General features: G+C 50.7%; 1 protein-coding gene across 1 annotated transcript; it reads right to left on the reverse strand.

Moving 5' to 3' along the window:
- Nucleotides 1-8,378: 8,378 nt before the first annotated feature.
- On the reverse strand, nt 8,379-11,079 carry HAND1 (heart and neural crest derivatives expressed 1). The gene is made up of 2 exons (XM_047729891.1): nt 10,317-11,079; nt 8,379-8,703 (listed from the first exon to the last, which is right to left on the reverse strand). The coding sequence occupies exons 1-2, from the start codon at nt 10,857-10,859 to the stop codon at nt 8,599-8,601; spliced, it is 648 nt and encodes a 215-aa protein (XP_047585847.1). The 5' UTR covers nt 10,860-11,079; the 3' UTR covers nt 8,379-8,598.
- Between the last annotated feature and the right edge of the window lie 1,060 nt (nt 11,080-12,139).

Raw genomic sequence — 12,139 nt, forward strand, 5'->3', positions numbered from 1 at the left:
CTCAGCGCTAGACATGGTGCTAGGGTTGTAATCCTCAGACCAGCCTGCAAAGGCTGTCGTCATCCCTATTTTTCCAGTGGGGAAACTGAGCTCAGAGATGTTCCACAGCTTTCCGAGAGTCTTCTGGTGAGCTGGAGTTTGAACCCATGTCAGTCTGACCCTTCTGTGCACTGTGCAACCCCTACTCCAGAGAGAAGTTGGCTACTGACAGTGTGGCACACGTGGAGGGGCAGGAAAGCTCTCAGAAGAACTCAGGATCCCAGCAGTCGGGGGTTTTCATGCAGGGGAAAAGCCCTCGGCATTCCCTGAGCCCAGCGCCATAGTGACAGAAGGAGCTTGAGTTACGAAGAGAAGATTGTTTTGTTCTGTGGCTCCTGTCCAAAGAAAGAGAACAAAATGTATGTTGTGTCTCAGACTCTACACAGTAGGGAAACAGAGACTTCTGTCCCAAGGTGACTGTAGGGAAGAAGGCTTTGGAGATCTTGGATTGCAAAACCCCAGCATCCCGCGGGAGTTAGCCTCATGACCAGGACTCTAGCTCTGGGAACTGCCTGAGTCCCTTCTCAGCTCCCCTGAGCTGAACAAAAGAAGTTACAAAAAGTGTGCCTGGGGCTCTGGGTTCACTGCTCACAGGATTCTGGAGTCCTTAACTTGTTTGTCCTCACTGAACACAGAGGAGGGAGTACAGCCACCAGGTGGCGCCCTCCCCCTAGTGGCAGCCCCAGGCCACAGGGGAAGGTTCAGGGGTATTTTCTGTCCCCTCACCGGTGCTGTGTTTGGTGACTGCTTTGATTTCACACCACTGTAAAAATTGAAACAGTCAAGGCAGAAAGGGACTTAGATCTCTGGTCCGACCCCCTCGTTTTACAGATGACACTGAGGTCCAGTGGGGGCAAGGGAATGACCAGGGTCACACAGCAGGCTAAAACCCCTTTTGTTAGACCATGGGGTCTGGTGCTTTTCCTACACACTAAGTGTTCTCACACTCTCACAAACACCTCCTACAAATACCTCCCACTCCCCACCAATGGACTGCTGGAGCTGCCTTGGACCAAGAGCCGTATCTCAGAAGCCATGCTCCTTCCCTCTTCCCTGCCATTCCCTGTTACTTCTAGATCAAGCCCTGCAACCCAACCCCAGCTACAACAGAGGCAGTCATGATAGCTCATGTTTACCACTGCCTACTCTGGGCCAGCCCAAGAGCTTTCCAATCTAATCATTACTGGACCATCACATCTCCGTGAGTCATTCTGCTTCCTGTTTTACAGAAGAGGGCTCTGGGGCTGCTTAAGACATCTGTCCAGTGCCACACAGCTTATCCAACCAGCTCATGTGGTTGTTGAATACGGGCCTGGGTGTCAATCCCGACCTCCCTGTTGACCTTGGCCCTGTTACTTGGGCTATACTCTCTGTTTCAAAACACTTCAGAAAACCTTTTCCCATTTCAGCCTGACAAGAGTTCTGTGAATTGAGAAAAAACATCATTAACCCACCTTAAAGATTAGAAAACTAGAACCCAAGAAGATGGGTGGCCCAAGGTCACCTGACTCCTGGTAGGCTTGGATCTGGAGGCTCTACCCACTGTGTGAAATACTCCAAAAGACCCTCCACACCTCACTGCCAACTACAGCCCTGCCACTGTCTCCCAGACTCATGGAACTCGTGGCTAAAATTGCAGGTTTGGGAGACAATAGAGTTTGGGTGTGCATGCCAGCCCTGCCACTTACTCATGTGACTGTGAATAGTTACCTATCCTCCATGGCTGTCAGGAAGAATAAATGAGCCCATGTAAATGTTGCACACTGGTGCCTGGAACACAGTAAGTGCTCAGTCAATGGTGGCTACTTATTGATATGATTAACTAAAGCTCTGGGCTTAATATTCCTGCTACACGAGCCCTAAGATGTACATTGTTCCATATGGTGGCCATTAGCCAAGTATGGTTATTGAATACTCGAAATGTGATCCAAACTGAGATGAGCTCTAAGTATAAAACATACCCCTGAACTTGAAGACTTAATATGAAAAAAAGAACGTAAAATACCTCATTAATATTTTTTATTGACTACATGTCGCAATTATAGTTTAGACATAGTAAATTAAATAAATACATATTTATTTAATTTATATTTATAGTATATATTATATATTTATATTTATATTAGTTAAATTAATATATACATAATATATAAGTAATATAATAAACTATATTGTTACATTTAATTTCACCTGTTTCTCTTTACTGTTTTAATGGGACTCCTAGAAAAATTGTAATTACATACACAGCTCACATTTGTGACTTGCATAGTATTTTTCCTATATACTGTTGCCTTACTTTCAGAAATTCTGCTACCACAGCCCACCTGCCTTGGTTTACCTTAGTGATGTGGAATGTAAGGGATTTGACCCAGGAATCCTCTCACTGGCCGGGTGCCCCTGGGAAAGTCACTGTAAATTTCTGTGCCAATTGGAAATACAGGTCCTTCCCCTACCCCCCATCAGAAAGCAGAGCCGTCATACAACACCTTTTGTAAGCCAAAATGGCATAAAGCAAAGGAGTAATTACCATTAATCTATATGGGAAAAAAAACGAGTATTCCCAAGCCAAAAAAAGAACTTCCTAGGCTTTTCTGATACCTTAGGACACATCTAGCTAATGGATGTACAAAATAAATCGAGATGGAGCCCAGATGCTCAGAGGCACAGCTCAAAGCTCTGGTAGTCTGATGCTGAGATGCTGAGCGTAGTTCTCGGGGAAGGAGTTTGCTGGGGCCACTCTTGCTGCTGGGGGCCTGAGCGCCCTCCGTAACACCTCACTAAACAACAAACACTGAATGCTATTTTTGCTTTTTGCCTTTTTTTGTAAAAGTGAAAATCCTCTTCTAATTTCTTCGGGTTAGCAGAAAACAGGTACTCACATAAGTCTTTGATAAAGTCAAGTGGCAGAGGTCGAACTTCGGAAAGGCAGGGACACCTGTATACCCTCACCTTTCCAAAAACAAGAACACAACCAAAAAAAATCCCCAACACCTCACAGGCTATTGTTGGGGGGAGCGTTGGATAAAATCATAAAAATAGATCTACCACAGACAATGTGCTACTTAACGTGCCTTATCTCCTTCAGTCCTCACACAGCCCAGGAAATCAGAGCCATGATCTCTTCTAGTTTGTAGGTGAGGATGCAAGGCTCAGAAATGTTCAGTAACTTGTCCAGAGTCTCTCCACCACTGTATCATTCTATATCCTGCACTAGAAGGTGAAAGTAAACACAGGGGGGAAAGAATACAATTCCACGCCTTGGGCAGATCCCTCTGTTCCATGGGCCTCAGTTTCCCCTTCCTGTAAAATGAGGGAAACGTTTAAATGGTGGGTAAGGATCTTTGAGGTCCCAGTGTTACGGGATGTTGTGAACATTTCAGTGAAAAGAGGACTTCTGGAACTCTTCGAAAGTCCGATGACTTCTATTGTCTATTCTGTGGGGATAAATGTGCATTTCTGTTTGTTTTAATAACATTTGTAGGAGCTTTATATAGTGTCTATGTCTGCTTACATTAGACGCTGTGTATTATAGTTAAGAGTCTTTCACTATTTCCCATATAAACCTTGTTTTTTATGGGTTTGGGGGAGCTCAGCTGTAAAAACTCTCTTGGCTGAAAAAAAATTTTTTTTTCAAACAAATTAGGTTTAAATCAGGAGGCTGGTTTCAGACACTTCAGACCCTGAACATTTTTTTCTTCCTAGTCACTTTTCATTTAAAAATGAGACTGGCTGATTTCTTAGTTTCGTTTCTTTTATGGGGATTTAGCAAGACCATAAGCTTAACTGTTGGCTGCATGAAGAGAATGGATCCAGAGTCTTTTCCAAAGGAGCCTCGGGCCTGAAGTCTGCAGACTTCTTCCTAATCCTAGCTCAGTTTTCAACTGGATGTGTGACCCTGAGCTGGTCGTTTCACCTTCCCCTCTCCTGGCAGTGACGAGCAGTACTCCTGCACTGAACACTTCTAATTTACCGGGAGAAAAACATGCTTAGAAAAGTGGAAGTTCCAAGAAAGATGAATGCACTATACAAATTTCAGAGGCCGGGACAAAGAATAACATGCTGTTTTCACCAGCAGAAAGTAGATTCCTGGAGTCGGAGTGTTAGTCAGGAGAGAACCCAAAGGTCGAGAAGCCTACCACCTTCTTCACATTATAGATGGGATCTGCTCTGAGCTGGGACTGGAGAAGGCTGTGGTTAGAATCCAGATTCCTTCCCAAACCCCCTTCTTTCTTTTCTCCACCTTACTTTGGGGGCCAAGAAAGATCCGATTGCAGTGGCTGTGTGTGTGTGAACACACACACACACACACCTCAGAGGTGCTGAGATGTGGGGGAAAAGCCATGTCTAGGGAGGCAGGCAGAACTGCCCTTTAATCTGACCCAACCCACCTTTTACCATCTATGTGACCTTGAACGAAGTCTGTCACCTCTCCCTGCCTCAATATTAACCTCCAGCAATCTCTGTAAGGCTCATATGAAATAATGCATGCTAAGGGCTTAAATCATTTCCTCTTCAAATTTTAGGTGTTTTTGTTAGGATGATTTCATGCAATAATAGGTTGTAAATGTAAAAAAGGAAAAAATAAATGTAAGAAAAGATTCTATTTACTGCGCAGAAGGAATAATAAAACTCTCCCCAACAAATACTTATTATTGTATGTTAATGTGTAGTGACTATTGGGATTCTTTCTTAGTCGTTACATTAATATCCACAGTGCCTAGCACCAGGCGGGCACTCAGTTCATGTATGTTGAATAAAGTATGTGAAAAGTATGCTGGCCACTGGAGAAATTAGGAGGAAACTGCAGCGTAATTGTTTTGGTTGCAAAAGCAATACTTTTTCATTGTCTTAAAATGTAGAAAAATAGCGCTCAGCAGAAGGATAAGTCAAAATTATCCCTATTCCCCAAAGTCAGAGGCAGAAGTGTAAATGTTTTGATGTATATTCTTCCGTTTTTCCTCCTAGTTTTACATAAAGCAGGACGATAAACAGTTTTAGCAACCTGGGAGGGTTTTTTTTTTCCCCTCTCCACTTAATAGATCAGGAACAATCTCCAAGTCAGTTCCCACACTCTTTCCAGTGACTGCGTAGTAACCCAGTGTATTGATGGATTCATTTAACCAGTTCCGTAATTATAACATCTTGGGCCCTTCTGTATTTTTCAGTCTTCAGTAGAATAATCCTGTCGTTAAAGCTTTGTAACATCAGGGACTACTGACTTACAATAAATTCATGGAATTTACTTTTAAGTTAGCTACCATTCCAATTCCCACCTGGATTTAAAAAAAAAAAAAGTGATATTCTTAATTCAAAAATACGAATGACAGCGCTTCTGCCTCTTCTGGGTCCAGGTAGGTTTCCGACCAACCGCGTGGAACCCTGGGAGAGAAGGAGGAAGCACCAGTCGGCCTCCAAAGCCATTCCAGGCAGAGCGCTAAAAAAAGGTGAGAGGCTGGAAAACCCATGGCGGAGACAAGCGCGGGAGCCCGAGTCCCGAGGCCCTCTGCGCAGACTGGTTGGTGAAACCCGGAGCGACCCCGCTGCTCTGGGGGTGGAGGGTGGTGCTGGGCTTTTCCAGCCCGCGACGGAGGGCTGCAAGTGTGGCTCGAGCGTTCTAGGGGAGAGTGGGAGGACATCCCCGTGACCCCCGCAATAGGCAGAACCCCCACCCTTCCCAAGCCTGAGATTGGGACCACACATGGTTGGGAATGAATTTGAGGCTCCACCACTGTCTTCGCAAACACGGCTTGGGCCGGGCCGGATGGGGCTTCCCCAGGATATGGAAAGCTTGGCTCTGGCCGCCTCGGGCGGTACCGCGCGGTACCCTCTCTCCACCCACTGGCCAGGGCTCCGAGGAAGCAGGACCTGGGTGTGCATTCCTCCCGTGCCTAGGATACTTCACGGCGCTAAAAATAGTCGAGGGAGCCGAGCTCTGTGTAAAGCGAGAGGACCATCTATTAAATACACTGGAGTCCCGGGTTCGAATCCAGCTAAGGCCCCCTCCGTGCGGCGGAACCCGGATCGGCTTGCTCTCTGAGCCTCAGTTTCTCCATGCGTGCCACGATTTCTAAGGGGCTTCGCAGCTCTTGGAAAGAAAAGGGAAAAAAGGAAAAGAAAAACCCTCGATTTTTCTTTTCTGCTCCTTCCTGAGGACCTTGGGGCCTCGGGCGGGGACTGAGGCCGGGGGAGGTGTGTGCCGGGCGGCTCATTACCGCGAGGTGTTGCCCTAGTTAAATCGCGGGTCTGTTTGATCTGGCGGAGGGTGGCGAGAAGGAAAAAAGGAAAAAGTAGGGGGGTCAGAGCAGAGAGACGCTCACACCTCCCCCACAGTTTCCTCGCACCCATAAAACACCTTTTATTAACTCCTTCGCGTCCGGAAGGGCTGGCGTAGCCGTTCAGCTCCTGCCACGGTGTTTACAGCCAAGTCTAATGGGGCCCCATATTCACCCCGATGCCGGGACGAGGCGCCTTGGACACGCCTGATCCTGGAGCTGCCCGCGGTCTCCTTTCTGGCGCACGCCCCAACCCGAGGGCCTCAGCTCCGGAGCAAGGAAGCGCCCCGAGACCCGCGCGTGCGTTCGCGCCTCCCTCGCAGTGAGCGCGGAGACCAGTGCAGGCACCGCAGACCGAGCGTTCCCTCGCGCACCCGCGGGAGCTGTCGGGACACGTAAAAGCGCTTAGCCTCGAGCCTGGCACACAGTTGCACGCGCACAAAGCTAGTTGTCTGTACACTATTTCGGGATACGTAAGCGCCAGCGTTTGCCTGCTCCACTGCAGCCTTCCACGCATCCACGCCTTGGCAAATGCACCCGTTTTTATTCACTCCCACACGCAGTCGTGGGTGTACCCGTGGGGCACAGAAACCAGCTGTCCTGCAACGAGTTCCCGAATTAGCAAGCACACACACTCCACTGCTTTGCACAAATCCACATGCTCTCCCACAAATATTTGTTTAATGCTTTGTTGCTGGAAAGAAACCTTAATTGTCTCCGTGTAACCGTAAGCACTCAGGAGCTTATTTTACTCAAGGATAAAGTAATAGCCGCTATGATCTGTCCAGCTCTTACTGCATGCGGGGGGGGCTGTGCTAAGCAGACCCTGTGTTTGCCCCCACTTCCCCTGCACAGCTGCAGGGCTCCGTGTGAGTTCCTATACACATCTCTAAGATCAGAGTCTCAGGTACAAGAACGTATTCCCCAGCGCAAACCCCTCTTCTGTGTTGCAGTGCCCTGGGATGCCCTTTGTTTGTGTGACAAGCCCGCTTCCCAATAACCCCAACACACCGCTTGCAGACTGGGGGAGGGAGATATGCCAACCCACACAAACTCAAATGCAGACCTGCATAAATCCTAGCCTGTCCTCGCTGGGTCTAATTCCTTTCCAGCTTTCCTGTCTGTGGGTTCACTAAAGTTATCCTGTCCAGGCATTATATTCAAAGAACTTTGTTCTTTGTCCCACAAATAAATCCTTTATCTACCCCCTTCTCCGGACGTGATTTGCCATTTGCTATGGAACATTCATCAAAAAGAAGTCAGAACTGAGGGTTCTCCACCTAGCAGACAGGATGGGGCCAGTGGATATACCCACCAAGACATCACACAGGCTGCCTCTGATTTCAGAAAATCTTTTATTCGTCAAGAGCATAGATACCGCTTTGGCAGAGGGAGGGGACAGTGAGTGGTCTTACAGATTTGAGGTAGAAAAAGGGGGGGTAGATAAACAAATACCTGAGCGCTACAGGCACGGTAGGTAGTTTAAATACATAAAAACTTCTCAACATAGAGAAAAGTCTTTATTTACTGAGGAAGGAGAGAGGGAAGGAAGAAGGAAGGGGGGCGGGAAGGAAGGAGAGAGAGAGAGGAAGGAAGGAAGGAAGGAAAGAAAGGAGGAGAGAAGGAAAGAAGGAAGAAGGAAGAGAGAGAGAGGAAGGAAGGAAAGGAGGGAAGGAGAGAAAGCGTTTCCCTTGGAACTAAATAGGAAGTATAGCAACAATAAAGTAAAGTAAAACACCACTGTTTGAGGGAGAATGACAAAAGGCAGCCCTTCATCTTCCTGGTTTGATTCTTTCCCTGGCAGAAAACTATTGATTCCTCTTATTGCATTTTAATTTGAGAAAAGAGCGCCTGGGGGATTTGCCGCAAAGCAGACAAGAGGACGAGAAAAAGAGCCAGTAGGCCAAGTGGAGAAAGCATCGGGGGTTCTAAATTCGCCCCAGAAGGGTTGGAAGGGTGCGTTTTAGCGCGCTTGAGTCCCGCAGTCCCTCTCTCCCACATTGTGCAGCCAAGAGCCGCCCTCTGGCTTGCGGGGGGGGGGGGTGTGGATATATATATATATTTCTCTTTCTCTCAATGTATTAAAAACAATTTCAAATGACATTGCACGTGCGATCCAAGAGTGTTGTTGCAGCCGGCGACCTGCCAGCACGCAGCAGAGCCTCCTTGGGATGCGCCCCTAGAAGCCCCCGGCACTCAGAGCCTGGCCCTCACTGCCGCCGCCTTCCTCTCCTCCCGGGGCTCCGGGGTCGGGCAGCCGTGGCAGGGTCCTCGGCGCGGCCTCGGCTCACTGGTTTAACTCCAGCGCCCAGACTTGCTGTGGCCAGCCTGTGCGCCCTTTAATCCTCTTCTCGCCTGGGCCCAGGGCAGGAGGAAAGCCTTCGTGTTGCTGCTGCCGGGGGACACACACAAGAAAAGAGGCGAGAGACAGGTTTAAATTGTTCTGCTCCTATCGCCCAGGTATAGAGTCGGGGTGGGGAAAAGGTTTTGGGAGCAGTAACCGGGCACTTTTAAATAAGTAATAGATTTCTGTTTGCGAAATAGGCCAACAGGCTTATAAATTTGCCTTCATGCACCAGAGTTTCTGGGGACCGGGATGGGCTGGGCAGCTTCTGGAAGTTTGGTAATGAGAATTTTCTGTGCCTGGCGAAATTAGTGCCAGTAGTTTGGGCTTTATGGTGCCAAAGGATGACCGCTGGGGTTGGAATGGGAAGGGTGGGAACCGACAGTTTTCCAGCTCACAAACCTGCTCCCCCGACAAGTCCCACCCGCTTTCCAAGCTGGTTTAGCATCCAGGCTTGGTTGCAGGGGTTGGGTCCACGCTAGTGCTCTGGGAGCCTCAGACAGCTAAGCGAAGGAGGAACAAGTCGGTCGGGCCCACTATCCTCCTTCCTGGCTCTTAGCAAGAACCAAGCAGTGCTATTTGAAAGAGGCGGTGATGAACAGTGGATGGTGATCAATGCCCCCAAACTCCTTGCAACCAGGTGTCGCCCCGGCCTGCCTCTCCTCCGTCCTGGTGGCAGTTTACAGACCCAATGCCTATCGATCTCTCCCAGTCTCCCCAGACGAGCTTTCACTAGTTTACCACAGCCCCTGCGGGTCAAAGTAAACCTGGTGGGGCATTCCGGCCGGTTCCAAACTTGCTGCTGGGGGGTCTGAATGCACCAATTCAGAGAAACGAGTTTGCTAGCCTGGAAATCACTGCCCTCAGAGGTCCCAGAGCCCTGGGCTAGCAGCACCGCCCTCCAGAAAGTGTGACTCCCCCTGGAGAGGATCGGGAAAGGTAGAGTAGGGATTGCGATCTCCATCCAAAACCAAAAGCAGTGGGTGAGACCTGTGCCTCTTGCTTGTCAGAGTTTACACACAAAATGATCAAGGTCGTCCTCAGAACTAGTTTGTGGGCAGCAGAGCAGTGGGACCCGCTCTGGACTGGGAGTAGAAGACCTGACTTGTCTGACCCCAGTTCCACCTCTGACTCCTCCGGTAGGTGGCATTTACCTCCTGGTCCCACTCTGAGCCTCAGTTTCCCTATCCTTACAACAATGAAAGTAGCCTAACCTCTTCAGCAAAAACCCTTTGAAAACAGTAACTGAATCCACATGCACAAGTTTATGCACTAAAGCAAATTAAAGTAACACACTTCTACAGCATTCTTAATGTAGATTCCAGGAAAGTCCAGGAATGGATCAGAACCCCCTTGAAATCGGAACCAAAATGTAAGATGTGTGCATTTTCTCGCATCTAAATCTTCCAAAGGATCCTTAAAGGGGATCCTTTTAGGATGGTTTTCATTCACAGCCTTACAAAAATTGTCCCACATTACGAATGAACTCGAATATGAATTCGCCTCCCACCACGCACACGATCCCACACTATAGCCTCAGAATTCCCCGCAGCCTCTCAAAATCGCACATACGGCAACGCAGACTCCGTGCACTGTGTACCGGACCAGCGGGGTGCTCACCAAGCCCGCACCCTTGGCTGGAGCGCAGGCGCCCGACTTACCAGCTCCCTTTTCCTCTTGCTCTCGCGGCCGCCATCCGCCTTCTTGAGTTCGGCCTTGAAGGCTTCGGGGTCGCCGGCCTGTGCGTCCTTGGCCAGCACGTCCATCAGATAGGCGATGTAGCTGGTGGCCAGGCGCAGAGTCTTGATCTTGGAGAGCTTGGTGTCCGCGGGCACGTTGGGGATGCACTCGCGCAGCTCTGCGAATGCGCTGTTAATGCTCTCCGTGCGCCTCCGCTCCTTCTTGGGTCCTGAGCCTTTCCGCCGGCCCAGGCGGCCTCCGAGCGCCTCCAGCCGCCCGGGACTCTGGCCCGGCCTGGCGTCGGGACCGTAGGCTGCCGGGGCCGCCGCGGCTGTGGGCGGTGGCCCGCCGGCGGGGAAGTCTGGGGCAGCGTCAGCGGGGCTCAGCAGCCAGCTTTGGAAGTAGGGCCGCTCCTGGTGACAGCGCGAGGCCGGGCCGAAGAGGAAGGGTTCGTGGAGCATGGGGTGCGTCGGATGTGGGTGGTGATGGTGGTGATGGTGTGCGTAGCTGCCCACGAGGTTCATGTTGGAGCGGCCTCTGGCCTGCGCCGCCAGCCGGATTAGCGCCGCCCCATGCGCCCCAGAGACTGCCGGGGCCACCCGTGGGCTCTGGGGCGGCGCTCTGCTGGACGCCGGCTTTGGGAGAGTCTGGGGCAAGGCTGATGAGAGAGGCACGCAGCCCGCTGGCCTCCCGCGGGCTAGGACGGCGACGCCGGGAGACCTATTTAACCCTTCTGCGGCCTCCCCTTCAGGGTCTGGCTTATATAAGGCCTCGGCTTTGATGTCAACCTCTCCCTGGAGCCAATGACAGGGGGGCGGGGAGGAGGAAGGGGGTGGCTGTCCCTGGTTTTAAGTTCAGCTAGCCAGCACCACTCGACTCCAGGCCGCCTGCAGGGACAGGGAGGCGGATCCGCCTCTGCCTCCCCACCCCCAGTTCCCGGCTGGGGGGGAGACTCGGGGGAGGCGGGGGCTCCATACTTGAGGCACAGGCCTGTCAACACCCTAGACGGTGGCTGCCACCTCCTCCCTGTGGACCCAAGGAAAGGAATCCAGAATCATCCAGTGAACACAAGGCCTTCACCTAGAGCCCACCCTTTGATTTTCCAGATAGGGAAACTGAGACCGGGAGAAAGTTTCTTGTTTCTAGACTCTACAGAATTCAGAATAGGAATTCTAGCCCTTCTCAGTCCTGAGTTCCATCTACAACCCTCAGTCTCAGAGCCAGAAGAGGAGAGGGTCCTGCCAGAGGCAGCAGAGACTCCTAAGGTCTCCCCAGCCCCTAGTCATCAAGCCCATCCAGCAGGGCCTGTGAATGGTACTGTGCAACCCAGCAGTACACCGGCCAGCTCTGCCCAAGGCATCCACACAGTCCCACAGCCTGCCACCGGCTGGGGAAGAAGACTGGGTGGGGAAGTTGGGGGAGGAACTCAAGCTCTAAGCCCACAGGCATTTACTGATTTGTTCCGGGCTCCAGGGCCCCGGAGTCAGTCTTCTCGCCTCCCCGGGCGCCTGATCCAGCCCGACGGTCAGATGGAGGGCCCGAAGCAGGGCTACATCGAACCACTCCACCCAGGTCATCACTGCTCGAGAATGTTCACTTGTCTAAGGACACTAGCGCCAAGGCTCACAGCAAGAGAAATCGGTGTTTGGCAATAAACACATACAGAAGGGACGAGAACCTCCACAGTATTCCCAAGGCTGGCATAGCCAGAGAACTGCCGCGCTGGCGTCTCCCACACAGTGCAGCAGAGGGAAGTCCTGGCTGGGCTGACCTCCGCTCTTACCCACCCCCCCTGCTCAGCTAG

Source organism: Lutra lutra, chromosome 5 (assembly GCF_902655055.1).
Source record: "Lutra lutra chromosome 5, mLutLut1.2, whole genome shotgun sequence".
Taxonomy (NCBI): Eukaryota; Metazoa; Chordata; class Mammalia; order Carnivora; family Mustelidae; genus Lutra; species Lutra lutra.

Coding starts and splice junctions, on each gene's coding strand:
- HAND1 (XM_047729891.1), bottom strand. CDS start 10,859: ATGAACCTCGTGGGCAGCTACGCACACCATCACCACCATCACCACCCA. Junction 8,704..10,316: donor GCAAGAGGAAAAGGGAGCTG/GTAAGTCGGGCG, acceptor GTCCCCCGGCAG/CAGCAACACGAAGGCTTTCC.